Below are 15,523 nucleotides of genomic sequence, written 5' to 3'. Positions count from 1 at the left end.
AGGTTTCACTATGAGATGCTTTCTAAACAGTATCGAAGGAGCTGCCATCTATTCTGGATGATTATTTCCTACTTTTCCTCCATTGTTCAGTCCATGTCTTCCATTTAATTTCTATTAAAAAATAATTTGAGAATAAAAGAAACTAATTTGTTTGCGCAATATTTTTTTGGCCCACAAAACTAATTTGCGCATGTTTAAATTGTTTGTGTATGTTTGTGTGTGTGTGTGAGTATCAGCGAGTCTGTTGGTTTATATTGTTTTCTGTGAATTATATCCATTCCTGTGAAAGGTTCACCTTTTGATCACCAGTATAATTTCTCGAGGCCATTTTCCACTGTCATCTGCTGGCCAACACACCATCTGTCAGTCCATCCAACAAGGACACACAATCCCCCATCGTTCAAACCAAACCCCGCATTGACGCAGCTTGAGCTATAATTAACCGACAATAGAATACTGAACAGCGTGTTTCATAACGCCTGTGTAATATGAAGAGGACATCACTCAGTATAGATCAATATGGGTTTTTCCATTGTGCATGTAAACATGTACTAATGCATTCATGCAGATGTGGTTGCACCACGTGTGGCTGCTTTTAGACCCATTTTATTGTGTTTTTTTGTCATTCTTTATTATATGTTGTCTTTGTAAAATGATACTTGATTTAGAATTTAGGCCTGCATGGTCGTGTCAGCCGTTTGATTCATTCTGCTTGGGTCTGTGTGCGTATGTGATATGCCATTGGGGAGCAGGGCCCTTGGTCTCTCCCTTATTACAAAACAGGCCTGACTCACACACGAGAGATCTCCGCCGGGTCCTAGTGCCTTCTGACATCGCCGCACACGAAGCGCTTCAGTCTCTGTCACATAAAACGCTCCAATCAAATTCAGCAGCGTGGATGTGTGGGATGAGATGGCCTACGGAGGTTTTTTCTGCTCACTGCACCCAGCAGTCAACCTGCGTGTTTCTCTGCCGACGGTGGGTCCAAATGTGATGAATGAGGCGAAACATAGATGAAACGCTGTTAGTGCTTAAAGAAAAAGAATCGAAGGGTAGTATTTATGATGGCAGCAAAAGAAATGATATAATTCTGTTTTATTCTATCCCAGACGTCTGGAATATGTCAAGGTTTGATTGATGTTTATTACAACCATATGAATTAGATTTGACATATAGATGGATATTCAGGTGTGTGTATTTAGTATTTACAAAAGGAGTTGGAATGATTGATGGATGGAGGCTGGATAGATATACAGATAGACCGAGCATCTCTTTGTCTGTGTTACCGTGAGAACACTGAAGGTGAAAGGTGATGCTGACGTAGATCTTTGCAGCACACCGGGTGCCAAGCGCCACATTAGTCTGTGTGAAAACCAGAATACACAGACCCTCCACAGTCCGCTGCGCTCTCCTCACGCGTGATGCAGAGAGAGAAACCCAGTGCACTTGCTGAACGAAACGAGACTATAAATAATCTCTCAGCCCCTCCCCCGCTTTCTCTTTTCCAAGCCCGGAGCTCGTGCGCTTTTCTGTCACTGTGCAGGAGCATCACAGCCTCCTCTTTCACCCTTCCCCCCTCTGCTCTTTCTCTCTCTCTGAGGAGGAAGACGAGGAGGTCGGGTGTCTCCAAGCCCCTCCCCTCTCCTGCATCTCTGACAAACCTAACCCTATCTCTGTGATGTAGTGTCTCTGTCTCCGCCCACTCAGCAAGCCCTAACTGGCCGGGTCGTGCTATCTGTTCATATATGGAGCATCTGTGGGGTTAGCCTACAGCACAGGCCGGCTCTTTTTTAATTCAAGTCCGCAAAAGGAAAAGTGTTTATTAATGTGGTCAGGTATTGTGTAAAATCACAGCCCAACATCGCACAGGTGTTCAGCATCATCATCAGCGTTGTGCGGGTCTCCCTAACGAATGGGCGCTCCATCACTGCCTTCGAAGGTCATAAGAGGGTCTGGATGGGTAGAGACGTCTACATTAAGCTTCGCAGAGTTGCACAGAATGCAAAAATGCATTTATTAGATACATTTCTCAATTTTACCATTCTCAAAAAGAAAGGTAATACATAATGACATTTCCAATATAATAAGTTATTCCTTCATCAGGCTTTGTACGTTCAAATTCCCAGCGTTATATTTTAGCGGTGCCTGTTTCTTTTGTTCATTTCATTTACAGTGGTATTTTTGGCCTCAGTCTGAAGGTTTCAAGAGGCTTCTCCTGTTTAAGGTTTGTGTGTTGTAAGGGTGAGAAAACAGGCCCCGCTGCTGCATTGCAGTAATGTCTATCTTTGTCTATCATCATGGCTGTCAGACCCAATGTGAGGACCAGGTGAGCTGACAGCTGCCTCACCAAACAAATGAATACATCTGTATCTGAAAGAGTGTGAAAAACAGCCGAAGGGGGTTCGCTTGTTTTAGCTGGTTTAAGATAAGCTAGCTGGCCAAACTGGTGTTGAGCTGGTGAACCAGACTAGGAGACCAGCTAAAACCAGCAAACCAGCCTTTGGTCTCCCTCAAGCAGTGTATGTGTTTTATAACTATGGACAGTATTTTGTGTTGGACAGAAAACGTAAAGCATAAGAAACAAGTCACAAATGTTGAATTCTTCAAAATTCACCAAAATTATTTTGAGTTAGACGGCGTGCACTGTATGCATTGTCACATTTTTTGTCATTTTTTATTTCTTTATTTTGAAAACAGTGGTGTCATGATTATGAAAACCGACAGACGATTATTCATTGAGATTATGACGATTAATTGACAATTTGGCAATTATTTCTCCTGATTGCCATATAGAAATGATCATATACTGTCATTTTGTGTGCCTTACTCATTATGAGTCAAATAATTGTCAAAAATGATTGTGATTATTCAATTTAATCCTTTTTAAAATTTCCTCTGCATTATAAGATTAATACTCTTTTGTATTATATTGAATTATTACATTCATTTAATAAATGAACAAAATGTAGAAATATGAAAATTCTGTAAATCACTATAAAGTGACCATAACAAACAAGACTGCAAAGTCCAGAGCGTCCAAACTAAAAAATGAGATTATCAATTATGAATATAATGGTGTTGTCTGCCTTTAGATGCAGCAAAGTCTGGGATTACTTTAATCAAACTGATCAACACACAATAATACAAAGCTGATATGATTCAAAACATGGAGAAATGTTATTTGATCCTCCTTGTGTCTTTTAAATGTGCACAATAATTGTTGTTATCTGAAACAATTGCATTCAGATGGTTATATAATATTTGTGACAGCCCTAAATTTGAGAATTGTGTGCAACATAATGTATCAAATATATTAGATTCATATTGTATCCATATGATTCTCATACTGCCACATCTCTGCCAGTGGTGCCAGCAGTTGGCTCTGGTGTTGCCGGATGACGCATGTCTGTGTTCACACCCTCAGTCATGTGACCGGCTGGTGGTGGAGCTGTGAAAACAGAAATCTCATTCAGCAGTCTGTGTGAATTCTTTAAAACAGACCTTATTTAAGCACTGAAGACATTTTCTCACAAAACGAATTTGAGCTCTTCGCTCATTTTGAAAACTGAAGAAAAATGTTACATTGCAACACATGAATGCTAACTTTGAAATTGTATTTGCATTTTATCTCATGTTGCCCAAGCAACAACCAGCAATATGTACAGTATCTTACTTAACCTTTTATATATTTTGAATTGTCATGTTTGTGTCAGATTTAAGAAAAGACATGAAGAGAAAAAGCGTTTCAACATAACTAAAACCAAATTGGCTGTGCCATGATTTCTGACAGAGGAACTTTATTTTTTTGATATATTATTTTATCTAAACTATTTTGTGAAAGGGCGAGGGTCGTTTTTCGTATACATATTGTTGGTCTCATTCAACACAGCAGTTTTTTTACTGTCTGTAGAGAGTAACACCCTAGAGTCGCCCTCATCTGACACGGTATGTTTTGATATCAGTATTGATCTCTCTCTCTCTCTCTCTCTCTCTTGCTCTCTCTCAGGTCTTATTGTGTATCTGGGTATGATGGTGGGTGCCTTTGTGTGGGGAGGTCTGGCTGACAGAATCGGACGCAAACAGACTCTTCTTATCTCTCTCTCCATCAACAGCGTCTTTGCCTTTTTCTCCTCCTTTGTTCAAGGATACAGCTCCTTCCTGTTCTGTCGTTTGCTTTCCGGTGTAGGGTAAATGAAAGTTTTACATCACTTACAGTCCCTGTATTACCAATAAAGCGACTATAACAAAAAACAATTTGCAGATCAGTTTACTTGTTTGTGGTGTTTAATATCAAGGGTGAAGTGTGCAATGTTGTGTGCCATTAGCATCACCAAAACATGGAAAAATAATGACATTTTTGAAAAGGGGTGTACTATATATATACACAGTTTTTGTTATTCTGTACTTTAATATAGCATAAACGATGCATAATATCCTGGACTACTAAGGTTATTTTCTGTTCATTTTTTTATTCTCTCTCTCTCTGCAGAATTGGAGGTTCTATTCCTATCGTGTTCTCGTATTATTCTGAGTTTCTGGCTCAGGAGAAGCGTGGTGAGCACTTGAGCTGGCTCTGCATGTTTTGGATGTTTGGAGGCATCTATGCTGCTGCCATGGCCTGGGCCATCATCCCTCACTATGGTAACCGTTAAGCTTTTGTTTTGGGGTGTAGCTTGCAACAATTTTCACCTTGTGATTAATAAGCGATGCCGAAGCGTAGAAACCAAAAACTGGATAAGACACATCATACATCTCATCGGTCTCCTTTACAAAAAAGTTTTGAAGGTCTTGGTTGCCATGGATACTTTTCAGACACATCAGTCATTTGTCACAACAGTTTAATAAGTGGGTCTAAAACATTTAGTGCATAAGCACGTCTCTCCTCAGGCAGTTTATTTTTTCTCGGCATCAGCAGTTTGGTGCACAAACTGTGCCAGTCACGGCCTGGGTTATGAATAATAATTACAATATATGACATTCATTCTAACTGATCCAGTGAAACGTGGATGTGGGCAGGTAAGGACACGGTAGGGGACCACTAGCCATAGTGGGATTATCATTGACCCCGTGCGTGTTTGTTGACCGCAGTGCTAGCAGACTGATGTTTTTGTTTAACATGGCCGGCTACAGTACATTTATTTTAGCTTCACACTGGGTTCAAAACAAATAAACCTCTTAAGAATAAAGATTATACTCAAAAGGAGGGTGCATTTCCAAAGTGAAGCACTTTAAAAAGTTTGCAGTGTATTGTCATGAAAAAAACATTGGAATTAAACACCAAATACTCACCAATTTCCTAAATACTCGTTATGAAAGGATATTTTGAATATATTTTAGACGGATACATTTCATCAGAGAGAGTTTTTCTTTTTGACTAATACATGTCACTTTCTGTTAACCAGGCTGGAGCTTCCAGATGGGATCCGCCTACCAGTTTCACAGCTGGCGAGTGTTTGTGCTGGTGTGTGCTTTTCCATCTGTCGCCGCTATCGCTGCCCTGACCACCATGCCAGAGAGCCCACGCTTTTTCCTGGAGGTCAGTGATCTTCCACATCACAGTTACATGAACTTTCATCTCTGTTCTTAATCCTGGAGGTAAAATACAAACAGTCATTGCTGGTAGGAAATATTAATTATGAAATATCAATTTAGATCCTCCCACAGCTAAGGAATAAAGTTGACAAAATCAATAAAGAGGACAATGCTCGATTCCTGTCATGATTTGTAAATCGTTTTCTAACGTGTCTTATTTCCTATTGATTTATTTATATACACAAATGGTAGAAAATGTTTACATAATGTATGTTTTAAAGCATCAGCAACTTTGCTTTGTTTGAAATATAAACCATGACACACCAACATCGTATATAAGCAGCTACTTTTTGTCCCGTAATAATTGGTAACTATGGTAACCAAGATTTTTTTCACTGACGGGGCCTGCTTGCGGACCGTATCTAGGAATCATCCTAGTTGATTCCACTACAGAGTTTGTGTTTTTACAGAACGGGAAACACGATGAAGCCTGGATGATTCTGAAGCAGGTCCATGATACGAACATGAGGGCTAAAGGACACCCAGAGAGAGTTTTCTCCGTGAGTACCACAGCATCTCTACACTCACTCCTCAATAACAAACAGAACAGAAATGATCTGTGGGAATTTTCATTTCTCAATATGAACAATAAATTATGCAGTAAGGCTAATGAGTTTCAATTTGTCGGGCCGAACTGGAACTCAAAGTGTTTAATGAAAAATCATGGCTGTTTTATTACGATGTGACCGTTGTGTAAAAGCTTAGTGACTCAAGGCATATATAGTTAATTTAGTCAGAACTGAAGGGAATTTTTACTATACGTAGATTTACTGTATTTACAATAAAGGCCCTCAAGTGTCTCTTTTTGCTCAATAAACGCAGCTCACCTCCCATTGACAGATACCAGTGTTCTTTCTAAATAGCTGTATATAAAGATTCTAAACACCTAACCACATACAACTGTCTTCTTTGGTGTGTATAAGTAATAAGTATAAAGTTGTCAAATCCACAGGTCACCAACATTAAGACGGTGAAGCAGATGGATGAGTTGGTTGATATGGGCGGTGAGGGCACCGCATGGCATGTGCGCTGGAGGATCAAACTGACCAATCTCTTCCATCAGGTACTGTACAATAAACACAGCCGATAGCTAAGAAACGGAAGTCCTAATAAAAATCTGCAGTTTGCAACAAATCTTTTAAAATGTTTTAAAGAGGCCATATTTTTGTAGCTTTTCTTTTTTTTGTTAATCTGCACCAACAAGTCATAAATATTTTTTACAACCAGATTCACCCTGTTTTTACCATGGTATCTTTAAGATATCTGTTGTAAATGATTTCTGTTATAATTGTCTTGGTTGTTATAAACTTGCATGTGAAATGAATAGCAATAGTACATTTGCCTGTTGCTGATGTGTAAATGTAGGTGGTCATATGTTAACAAGCTGAAAGTTGTGTGACATTGTATTAAATAAATAAAACTATGGTCTGGGTTGAATGAGCAGGGAGCTCTGTATTAAGAATGTGTACACTATAAAATTTTTTGAATTATTTTCAACCGAGCGTTGGGTCAAAAGGACGAACCCGAACCATTGAGTTAAAATAATTAACCCAGAAAATATTTATATTTGACCCGCCAATGGGTTAAAACAACCAAGCATATGTCATTCTACAACCCGGTTTGTTACTTTTTGACCCAACGATTTGTTAAAAATAACCCAGAATGTTTTTAAGTGTAGAGGAGTATATTTTGTCATTTTTAAGTTGCGTTTTAAAGGGATCATCGTATGAGCACTTACAACAAGTTGGTATGATTTATTAGGGTCTTCATGAAATGTCTGTAACATATTTTGATTAAAAACACTCAATGGCTGTGTAAACAAAACCCTTTTTGCCTCGTCAAAAACAGCTATGCTCACAGCAACCCGTTTTGGTGTATGTCTCTTTAAATGTTAATGAGTTATTGCGCATCCCACCCCCCTTCCGTCCGGCGTGTCAACACAACACATGTGTAGTACTGCCATGGCAATCGTTTAGCGAAATAATATTTCCTGAACTCCTCCGCGGTTAGTTTCGTTTTAAATGTCTCAAATCATTCGTCTGGAGACTAAAAAATCCATCACAGCAAACAGCGCCACTTAGTAATATGCTAACGTTGTGCGTGTATGCTTGCCTAAAATCCACGGAATGCGCACCTGCAGATCTCAGCGGAATTACGTGGAATAACATTATAATAAGAGCGAAATCTGAACGGCTCGATTTCTCACATGCTTGCAGGGAAAGGCAAACCCAAACAACCTTTCTGGGTTCTTGTTTTTCACGTTTTCTGAGTTGGTAGATGCACTGGGGACCCGATTATAGCACTGGAAATATTATTATTTATTAATATAATTATAACTCGGAAAAAGTCCGATTTTCATCCGATGAGCCCTTTAAAGATGTTTTTACAACAATCTTTTTAATGAAATTTTCCAGGTGTGGAGCAACTTTCTGACAGTCTTTAATCCAGAATACAGGAGGACCACCTACATGATGATGGCTGTGTGGTTTTCCATGTCCTTCAGGTAAACAATAACCTACAGGTACACTGTATTACAGACTTTCAAAATGACTTAATAGTATCTCATGTTACGTTTATTAATATGTCCTGTTTATGATGTTTCATTTTAGGACCTATTTAACCGGGCAATGTGAGTGATAATGATTTGCCTCATTCGCATGTTTTTAATCTCTTTTTGCCCTCAGCTACTACGGCTTGACTGTTTGGTTCCCTGACATGATCAAGTATCTGCAGAAACAAGAGTACTCCTCACGCACAAAAGTCTTCATCAAAGAGAAAGTGGAGCATGTGACATTTAACTTCACCCTAGAGAACCAGATCCACCGGAATGGAGAGTACTTCAACAACAAGTAAGCACTGCTCACCGGCAGCATGCAAACACTTGATGTGTACTTTTCTATCATAAGTGAAATGCTCAATTGTGTCATTCTTTTTTTGTCTTTTGTCTTAAAATGAACTTAAATTAAAATAAAACTAAACTATTAACTCAAATAAAACTAAAAGATGCACAGAAGTTAATAACATTTTATGTGTAAACTTTTGTCCAGTCCTTATCTTGTTTTGTGGACTGCTAGATGTAGTGAAGAGCGTTTAAATTACTTGATGACTTCGAAGGTGGCTGCCTATGGGGACAGCAAGACAGCTCACTAGATTTAACTCACAGTAATTGTCATTTAGATGCTTTGATTTGAGGTCTGTGTTATTGTCCTCAAGCACTTTCCGTATTTTCCACATTTGCATAAACGTACACATAACAGATTCTGAATGAAAAATGTAAAATCATAAAGAAGCTCTCTTTATTATCTCAGTTGTTTCTCCTAGAAAGCAATGTGAATAATGGCAATTGAGTATTTTGATTGCTTTGGTTTTCCCGAGGAGCAGAATCTGTCTTATATCTTTACAATTTCTCAGATTTGCCAAGACATTAAAGTTTGCTATTTGTTATTATGTTTTTTCTTTTAAAAAAAGGTTAAGAGAAATGTACAAGACATATGTGATACTTATTCAATTATCTTCCATTTATGTCTCCTGGGTTATGAAAGAAAATCATCTGAGCAGTTTTCCTTCTTCCTTGTCATTACAGGTTCTTGAATCTGAAGATGAAGTCTATGGTATTTGAAGATTCCCTGTTTGAGGAATGCTACTTTGAGGACATCACGTCAAGCAACACCTTCTTCAGGAACTGCACCTTCATCTCCACCCTGTTCTACAACACCGGTGAGAACGTCCCAAATTTAACCCCTCAAATAAAGCGTTTCGGTTGATTTTTCTTGAGTGTTTTTGTCAGTCAGGCATATAAAATAAAGATTCAAGCCGCAGTCTTTTCCCGTAGTCTTTTATGTACAGGTATTATCCGTAGTATAAAGATGATCGTATGGTGTGTATTCCCTCGGTCAAAATGGCCCCGGTTTCTGGAGCTATTGCATGCATTGAGATTGTTTCAGGTATCCTAGCAACAACAGCTCAGATTCTTCCACAGCTGTCTTTGACAAAATGACAATCTGCATTTTATGACTCAATCATGCTGGGCGTTTATGATTGTTCCTCCGAGCGTTGCAGGCTTCAGATTAATGCAGAGACAGAAACCACAGCTGTCTACCCAGATCAAAATTTAGGTGTACGTAGTCACAAACATTGTTCCCAGAAGTTAAAGAGCAATGAACGTACTTAATAAAAAATCCAATATGGTGAACAAAATGAGCAAAGACATGTATTTTGTAATTTAATACTAAAACGTATTTATGATTTCAGAATCAGCTAATTAATATTGTTAAATGAATGTATAAATACAGCCGCGGAAAAAATGAAGAGAGGTTTAAGATCAATTTTAATTTAATCAGCATTTCAAGATGTATTGTGGCCATTCCAGTCCAGTGTCACTATTCAGGAGTGACATAAAGTCATCGAACAGCAATGTGAAAGACTGACAGCATGACACTGTGATAAAACATGAGAACTGTATATCAAAAATTTGAATATAAAACTGTTTTCCTGTGGCTCAGTGGTTAGAGCATGGCGCTAGCAACACCAAGGTCGTGGGTTCGATCCCAGAGGACTGCACATACTTAGAAACAAATGTATAGTATAATGCAATGTAAGTCGCTTTGGATAAAAGCATCTGCCAAAGGCGTAAATGTAAATGCAAATAGAGACAATATTAAATAAAAAATTGGGATAAATATTGTCGCAGAATGAAACAGAAATGATTTTTACCTATAAATAGTAAATTCAGAAAATAATTTTGAAATGGTCTCTTAATTTCTTCCATGGCTCTATATAAAGGATGATATAATCTCATTAACATTAGTAGCTCAAATCAGATTCTGTTGGATTCAGTTGTTGAGCCCAAAGGTTAAACACGCTCCCGAGTTTTTCTCTGTTTTCTATGCCATGAAGACTGACACATCTATAATGCCGTGCTCAGCAATATCTCTGTGTTTAAAATGCATGCATTGACAAAATGCATTATTCATGCAGACAATCTATTGATCCGTATACTGTAGATGTCTGGCCTATAAGCACTTACCCATTAACCCAGTAGTAAGGGATTTCGAACACACGCCTAATGTATAAATAATATTACCCAGAGTTATTTGTTCTTATAAATAACAGACATCTAGAAATATGAACTAAACATTTTTTCAGCTATATGCACAGAAAGACATAATAAACAACACTCCATTAGATTTATAGTTATACCTGGTAAAAAAGTGTACCTTTGCCGGGACCTCAAGATTTGCATGTAATGAAACAATAGGTTGTTGTGTTGGTTAATGAGGCTCCTGTCCTTTTTTGTTTAGACCTTTTTAAGTACAGACTCATCAACAGCAAGCTCATCAACAGCACCTTCCTGCATAACAAAGAGGGCTGCATGCTGGACTTCAGCGACGATAACAACGCCTACATGATATACTTCGTCAGTTTCCTCGGCACGCTCGCTGTCCTACCTGGGAACATCGTGTCCGCTTTGCTTATGGATAAGCTCGGTCGTCTTAGGATGTTGGGTAAAAAACATTAATTTTGCATTAATGCAATTACTTTACGAAGGCAATTACCCTGTGTAAAAGCAACGCATATTTTCTCACTGTAGCGGGTTCCAGTGTGATATCCTGCATCAGCTGCTTCTTCCTGTCGTTCGGAAACAGCGAGTCGGCTATGATCGCATTGCTTTGTCTCTTCGGTGGCATCAGCATTGCATCGTGGAACGCTTTGGATGTGCTCACGGTGGAGCTGTACCCCTCTGACAAGAGGTGGGCCAAGTTTGTGTTTCTGTCCTTAATGTTATTCTTGAATATCGCCACTATTGTATCATTTTCGTTATATGAACGTTATACCGTTATATCTCAGATATTCACAACATTGTTTGGAGTCATAAATAATCATTCATGGTTGCAAATCTGTGCTGCATCGCCTCTGCAGTGCAGATCAAATGCATCGTTATTTTAGGGAATACCTCAAAATTCTCAGTCAAAATGTGATTTTGGCACTTGTGTGCATTCTTGGAAAGAAAATACAGTATATTGACAGTGCCTGTGTGCTGTTTAGTGCCCCTAAGTGGTCAATCGATGAACAGCTGTTTGATTTCAGAAAACATCAGGGATTTTATGTGTCTATTCTGTTGTAAATAAATACAGTGAGATTGACACTTATTTCATATCTTTTTTCACAGAACAACAGCCTTTGGGTTCTTGAATGCCCTTTGTAAGTTAGCTGCAGTTCTGGGCATCAGCATCTTTCAATCGTTTGTGGGCATCACTAAAGCGGTGCCCATCCTCTTCGCTTCGGGTGCTTTGGCTGTTGGAAGCTTCTTGGCTCTCAAGCTTCCTGAAACTCGTGGTCAGGTGCTCCAATAGTCCAGCATTCTAGCCAGCAGGTGGCGTGCTTAAATAAGGATTGCCCAATTGGTGTCGCCCGTATCCCAAACCCCGTTCGTGAGTGAGCGATGCTGGATGCAGCCGAAACAATTTCCACATTATACAGATCAGTTAGCGATATGTTCATTCCTCCAACGTGTGCAATTGTATTATAACTCAATTTTTCGTCTCATTTAAATCTGTGTGTATAAATGTGTATTCCCTGAATTCTTGGGTAGGGAATATCAACTGATAGTATGTAGTGCTGGCTGCCATGTCTTTCCAAAACGCAGATCAGTTTATTTAATTTATGAATGAATCCCTGACCCCATTCCGATGTCTTGTCTCAGAGAAATAATAGTGTGTGAATGCGTCGAAAAACTGCCATGTGAAACACATTCCGGCTTTGCGTTCTTTATGGTGTGGTTGTGAAATTTAACATGATCACTTAACTTTACCTTTAATCTTTTTTCAATTCGTCGTGTGATTTCAAATCCATCACTGAGGACCGGGGATGTCAGTAAGTAGATATTTGAATAGACAGTGTTGATCTAGTGGTGATGGTTGTTGCGTTTGCTCTAGTTGTTTGTGTCCCAAGAACTCTGTGTGTCCACAAAACATAAAACTTGCGCGTGATCCCGTAATTGTCTGCAATTTCGGCTCAAGCGCTCAAGTTTCCGTGCAATTATTGTTATAGTCACATCATAATAGGCAGTACAGATGTTTTCTGTAACACTTAATTTTGGTTTCACTCCATCTGGAGAATGCTCTTACTCTTTTAACATGTCTGATTATTGAAGGTTGTGCATGTACCGAAGTGTGAAAATTCCTAAGAATAGGCTTGAAGATAACTGAAGGAAGCGCTCTGTCTACCCATGATTCTCTGTCTTTGGACATGATGTGAAATATGAGATAAATAGTTATGGGGTTTTAAAGGCAAAACATTCTTTCAGTTTCGTTATTCTATTTTAGAGTAGCTCTGGCTGTGTCCCCATGAATGTGCACTAGTGAGAGTTACACCGACCGTGACCACCGATGTGTCCTGCAGTAAACACTCTCCTTCAAAACATTCATTCAACACACGCGGCTAAAAACGAAAGGAAAAAATAAAGCACAAGGTGACTTGATTATACTATCCAAACCAATAGGTTTATTTTGATGAATATGTAAATTATGTATTGATTATAAATATATATAAAAACGAGCTGTTAATCAAGTTTGTCTGTTTAAAAACTCTTGATCTAATAATAAATATACAAATAAATATATATACATGTATGTATACTGTATATATATACTTTTAAGGAAAAATACTTTCATGTTCAGATGTTGATCTAGTACCAACTTAAAGTCTTAGATTCATTTTGATGTATGTATATACTGTTGAAGGATTTTTTTGTTATTTTTTTAATTATCAAAGTAAATATGTTTTAAAAAAGTGACTGAATAACACAGCACACACAGACACCCTCATAAATGTTTTCTCTCGTGTTCTTATAAAGAAACTGAGGTATCTGTTTGTCTGTGAGGATGTGTGGAAGTATGTGTGCTTGCATGTTGAGTGTTCTCTGAATATTTGTATTCATTTATATAACTGTTTATGAGCGTACGATTTTATAGTATTTTTTACTTTGAGTATCTGTAGAAACAGATGTCGTGCAACATGCGGGGTGAATTTTTGCTGTATCATTGTTAACCTGATGTTCGGAATTGTTTGGTGACATGGTAGCAGTAACTAAATAGAGCATCAAAAACAAGCCACAGAAAGATACTTTAATCGTTTTTAAAACCCTAAATTACGTAAGCAATTATTTGACGAAAAACAAAAACTGTATCTATTAGGACAAACAGCTAAAAAACTCAAATTCGGCTCCATTTAACCAAGCACAATAATAGTTTCATGGAGAACTAGTCTTTCTTGTCCAAGCAAAAAAAACCTTGAAAAGGATACAACCCCACCCGGTTAAAAGCTATTTTCCGTCTCTGATGCTTCTGAACAAGCTACACTGCAACAGTTTTTCGGTGTCATTCAACTTTGTTTACTGCCATTTTGTAGGATAGCAGCCATATTATGTGCTCAGAGTAGACACACAACACAACCGGCCATTTTAAATATAAAGGGACTTTTTTAAAACAACTTCAAGACGTACACACAAATAATAATTCAACCGAAGTAGTTAACGCAAACTATTTATTTTAGGCTCAAATGCAACTTCTGATCAAGCGCGCTTTAAATAGGTCAATAGTGACCTTATAGTTCATTTCGTTTAGAGAAAGTGACACTTTACACATTATGATGTGAAAACCAGCTTGTTTTCCTAACGTGCCACACACGTCGCATAGTTTTAAAAAGGAACCGTCCTAGAAACTGCCATCCCTGCCGTGACCTTTGGTCAGCGTTCCTAGAGTCACAGATGCCGTAGTGACAATCTTTACGTGTTCCATGTGTGAAAAGTGTGCATCTATAATTGCCAAATATTTTCTACTTATTCGGTTTGTAGATCTCACATCGTGGCATGAAGAAGAATATACCACATAATACATTCACTTTTAAGTGAGTAACGTGAGCGAGCATTAAAAGAAATAGACACACGCATGAATAGCACAGAGTTTTGAGGCTCATAGATATATCTTAATCGGGTCTAGTGTTTTACTCAAATGGGACGCACTTAATGCTCTTGTAAAAGTTGAGTTTCAAAACTAAAATATTGTTCTTGAACAAGCCCGAAAGCTGGTTAAAATTAGTGGATAGGCTACTTGAAAAAGACATCAAATGAAAATTTGCGTTTGTCAGACACTTGTGTTTGTATGCAACACCAGCCATCTGTTGATATAAAACTCCATTAATGTCGCTGTCACAATTTCCCATTTAACTACTTTACCGTGAAACATTTTCTCACAACATTTTTTCTCACATTCGGTTTCAAGTCCTGCAGTGTGTAACTGTTCATTGTCACATCTCAAATGTGTCGCCGTTGTTCATTGAATTACAAATGAGTGTGTAATAATTGCTGTTGTATGCTGTGAACTGCTGAATTACAGTAACTTATCTCAGTGAAGCTATGACTTATCTCTATGTAAAAGCAGTCCTGGATTTGGTGCACTTCATCACTTAAGATTGTGTACTGGTTGTGAGACTTGGATTTTGTTACAGGGTCTTTTCTATTTCTAAACGTGTTCACTTAGCAACAATCAATCTTGTGTGCAAAAAGAAATCAAAGCAATAAGTGGTAAACATGTATCCTTGCTCGAGCCCCGAACTATTGGGATAGGAAGCACACTACAATGGCCATGTTCAACGAAACAGCTGAAAGAAAAAAGGCCAACATCCGTGTACTCAGAAATATAGGCTACCATAGGTCTTCTGATGCTTTTGTCAGTTTCAGTGTATTGCCATAATTTAAATGTGACCGAGAGTTTATCACCTTATCATTGTACTGTGCTGTAGAGATTGTAGTTGTTTGTATGTAAAAGAATAAATATGTGGAACAATAAAACAAAAAACGTAAAAAATGTTGACGATATTATAAGAGTACTGTTTGCTGTTCATTTTGTGATTTGTTTTCTTGTATATGAGA

The 15,523-nt window shown here is 38.1% G+C and overlaps 1 protein-coding gene across 1 annotated transcript in view; it reads left to right on the top strand.

Annotated features, from left to right (window-relative positions):
* The window catches only part of sv2a (synaptic vesicle glycoprotein 2A), a 28,908-nt gene extending 13,428 nt beyond the window's left edge, over nt 1-15,480 (top strand). The window contains exons 3-13 of the mRNA XM_057339278.1: nt 4,007-4,187; nt 4,490-4,641; nt 5,403-5,536; nt 6,003-6,092; nt 6,545-6,655; nt 8,007-8,095; nt 8,277-8,441; nt 9,176-9,309; nt 10,893-11,096; nt 11,183-11,342; nt 11,762-15,480. Of these exons, the coding sequence (XP_057195261.1) occupies nt 4,007-4,187; nt 4,490-4,641; nt 5,403-5,536; nt 6,003-6,092; nt 6,545-6,655; nt 8,007-8,095; nt 8,277-8,441; nt 9,176-9,309; nt 10,893-11,096; nt 11,183-11,342; nt 11,762-11,945 (1,604 nt within the window). The 3' untranslated portion in view covers nt 11,946-15,480. The remainder of the gene's footprint in view (nt 1-4,006; nt 4,188-4,489; nt 4,642-5,402; nt 5,537-6,002; nt 6,093-6,544; nt 6,656-8,006; nt 8,096-8,276; nt 8,442-9,175; nt 9,310-10,892; nt 11,097-11,182; nt 11,343-11,761) is intronic.
* The last annotated feature ends 43 nt before the right edge of the window (nt 15,481-15,523 follow it).

Source organism: Triplophysa rosa, linkage group LG8, assembly GCF_024868665.1.
Source record: "Triplophysa rosa linkage group LG8, Trosa_1v2, whole genome shotgun sequence".
NCBI classification, from domain to species: Eukaryota; Metazoa; Chordata; class Actinopteri; order Cypriniformes; family Nemacheilidae; genus Triplophysa; species Triplophysa rosa.
The sequence above is the reverse complement of the archived record's forward strand: the minus strand, read 5'-3'. Positions and strand labels throughout refer to the sequence as shown.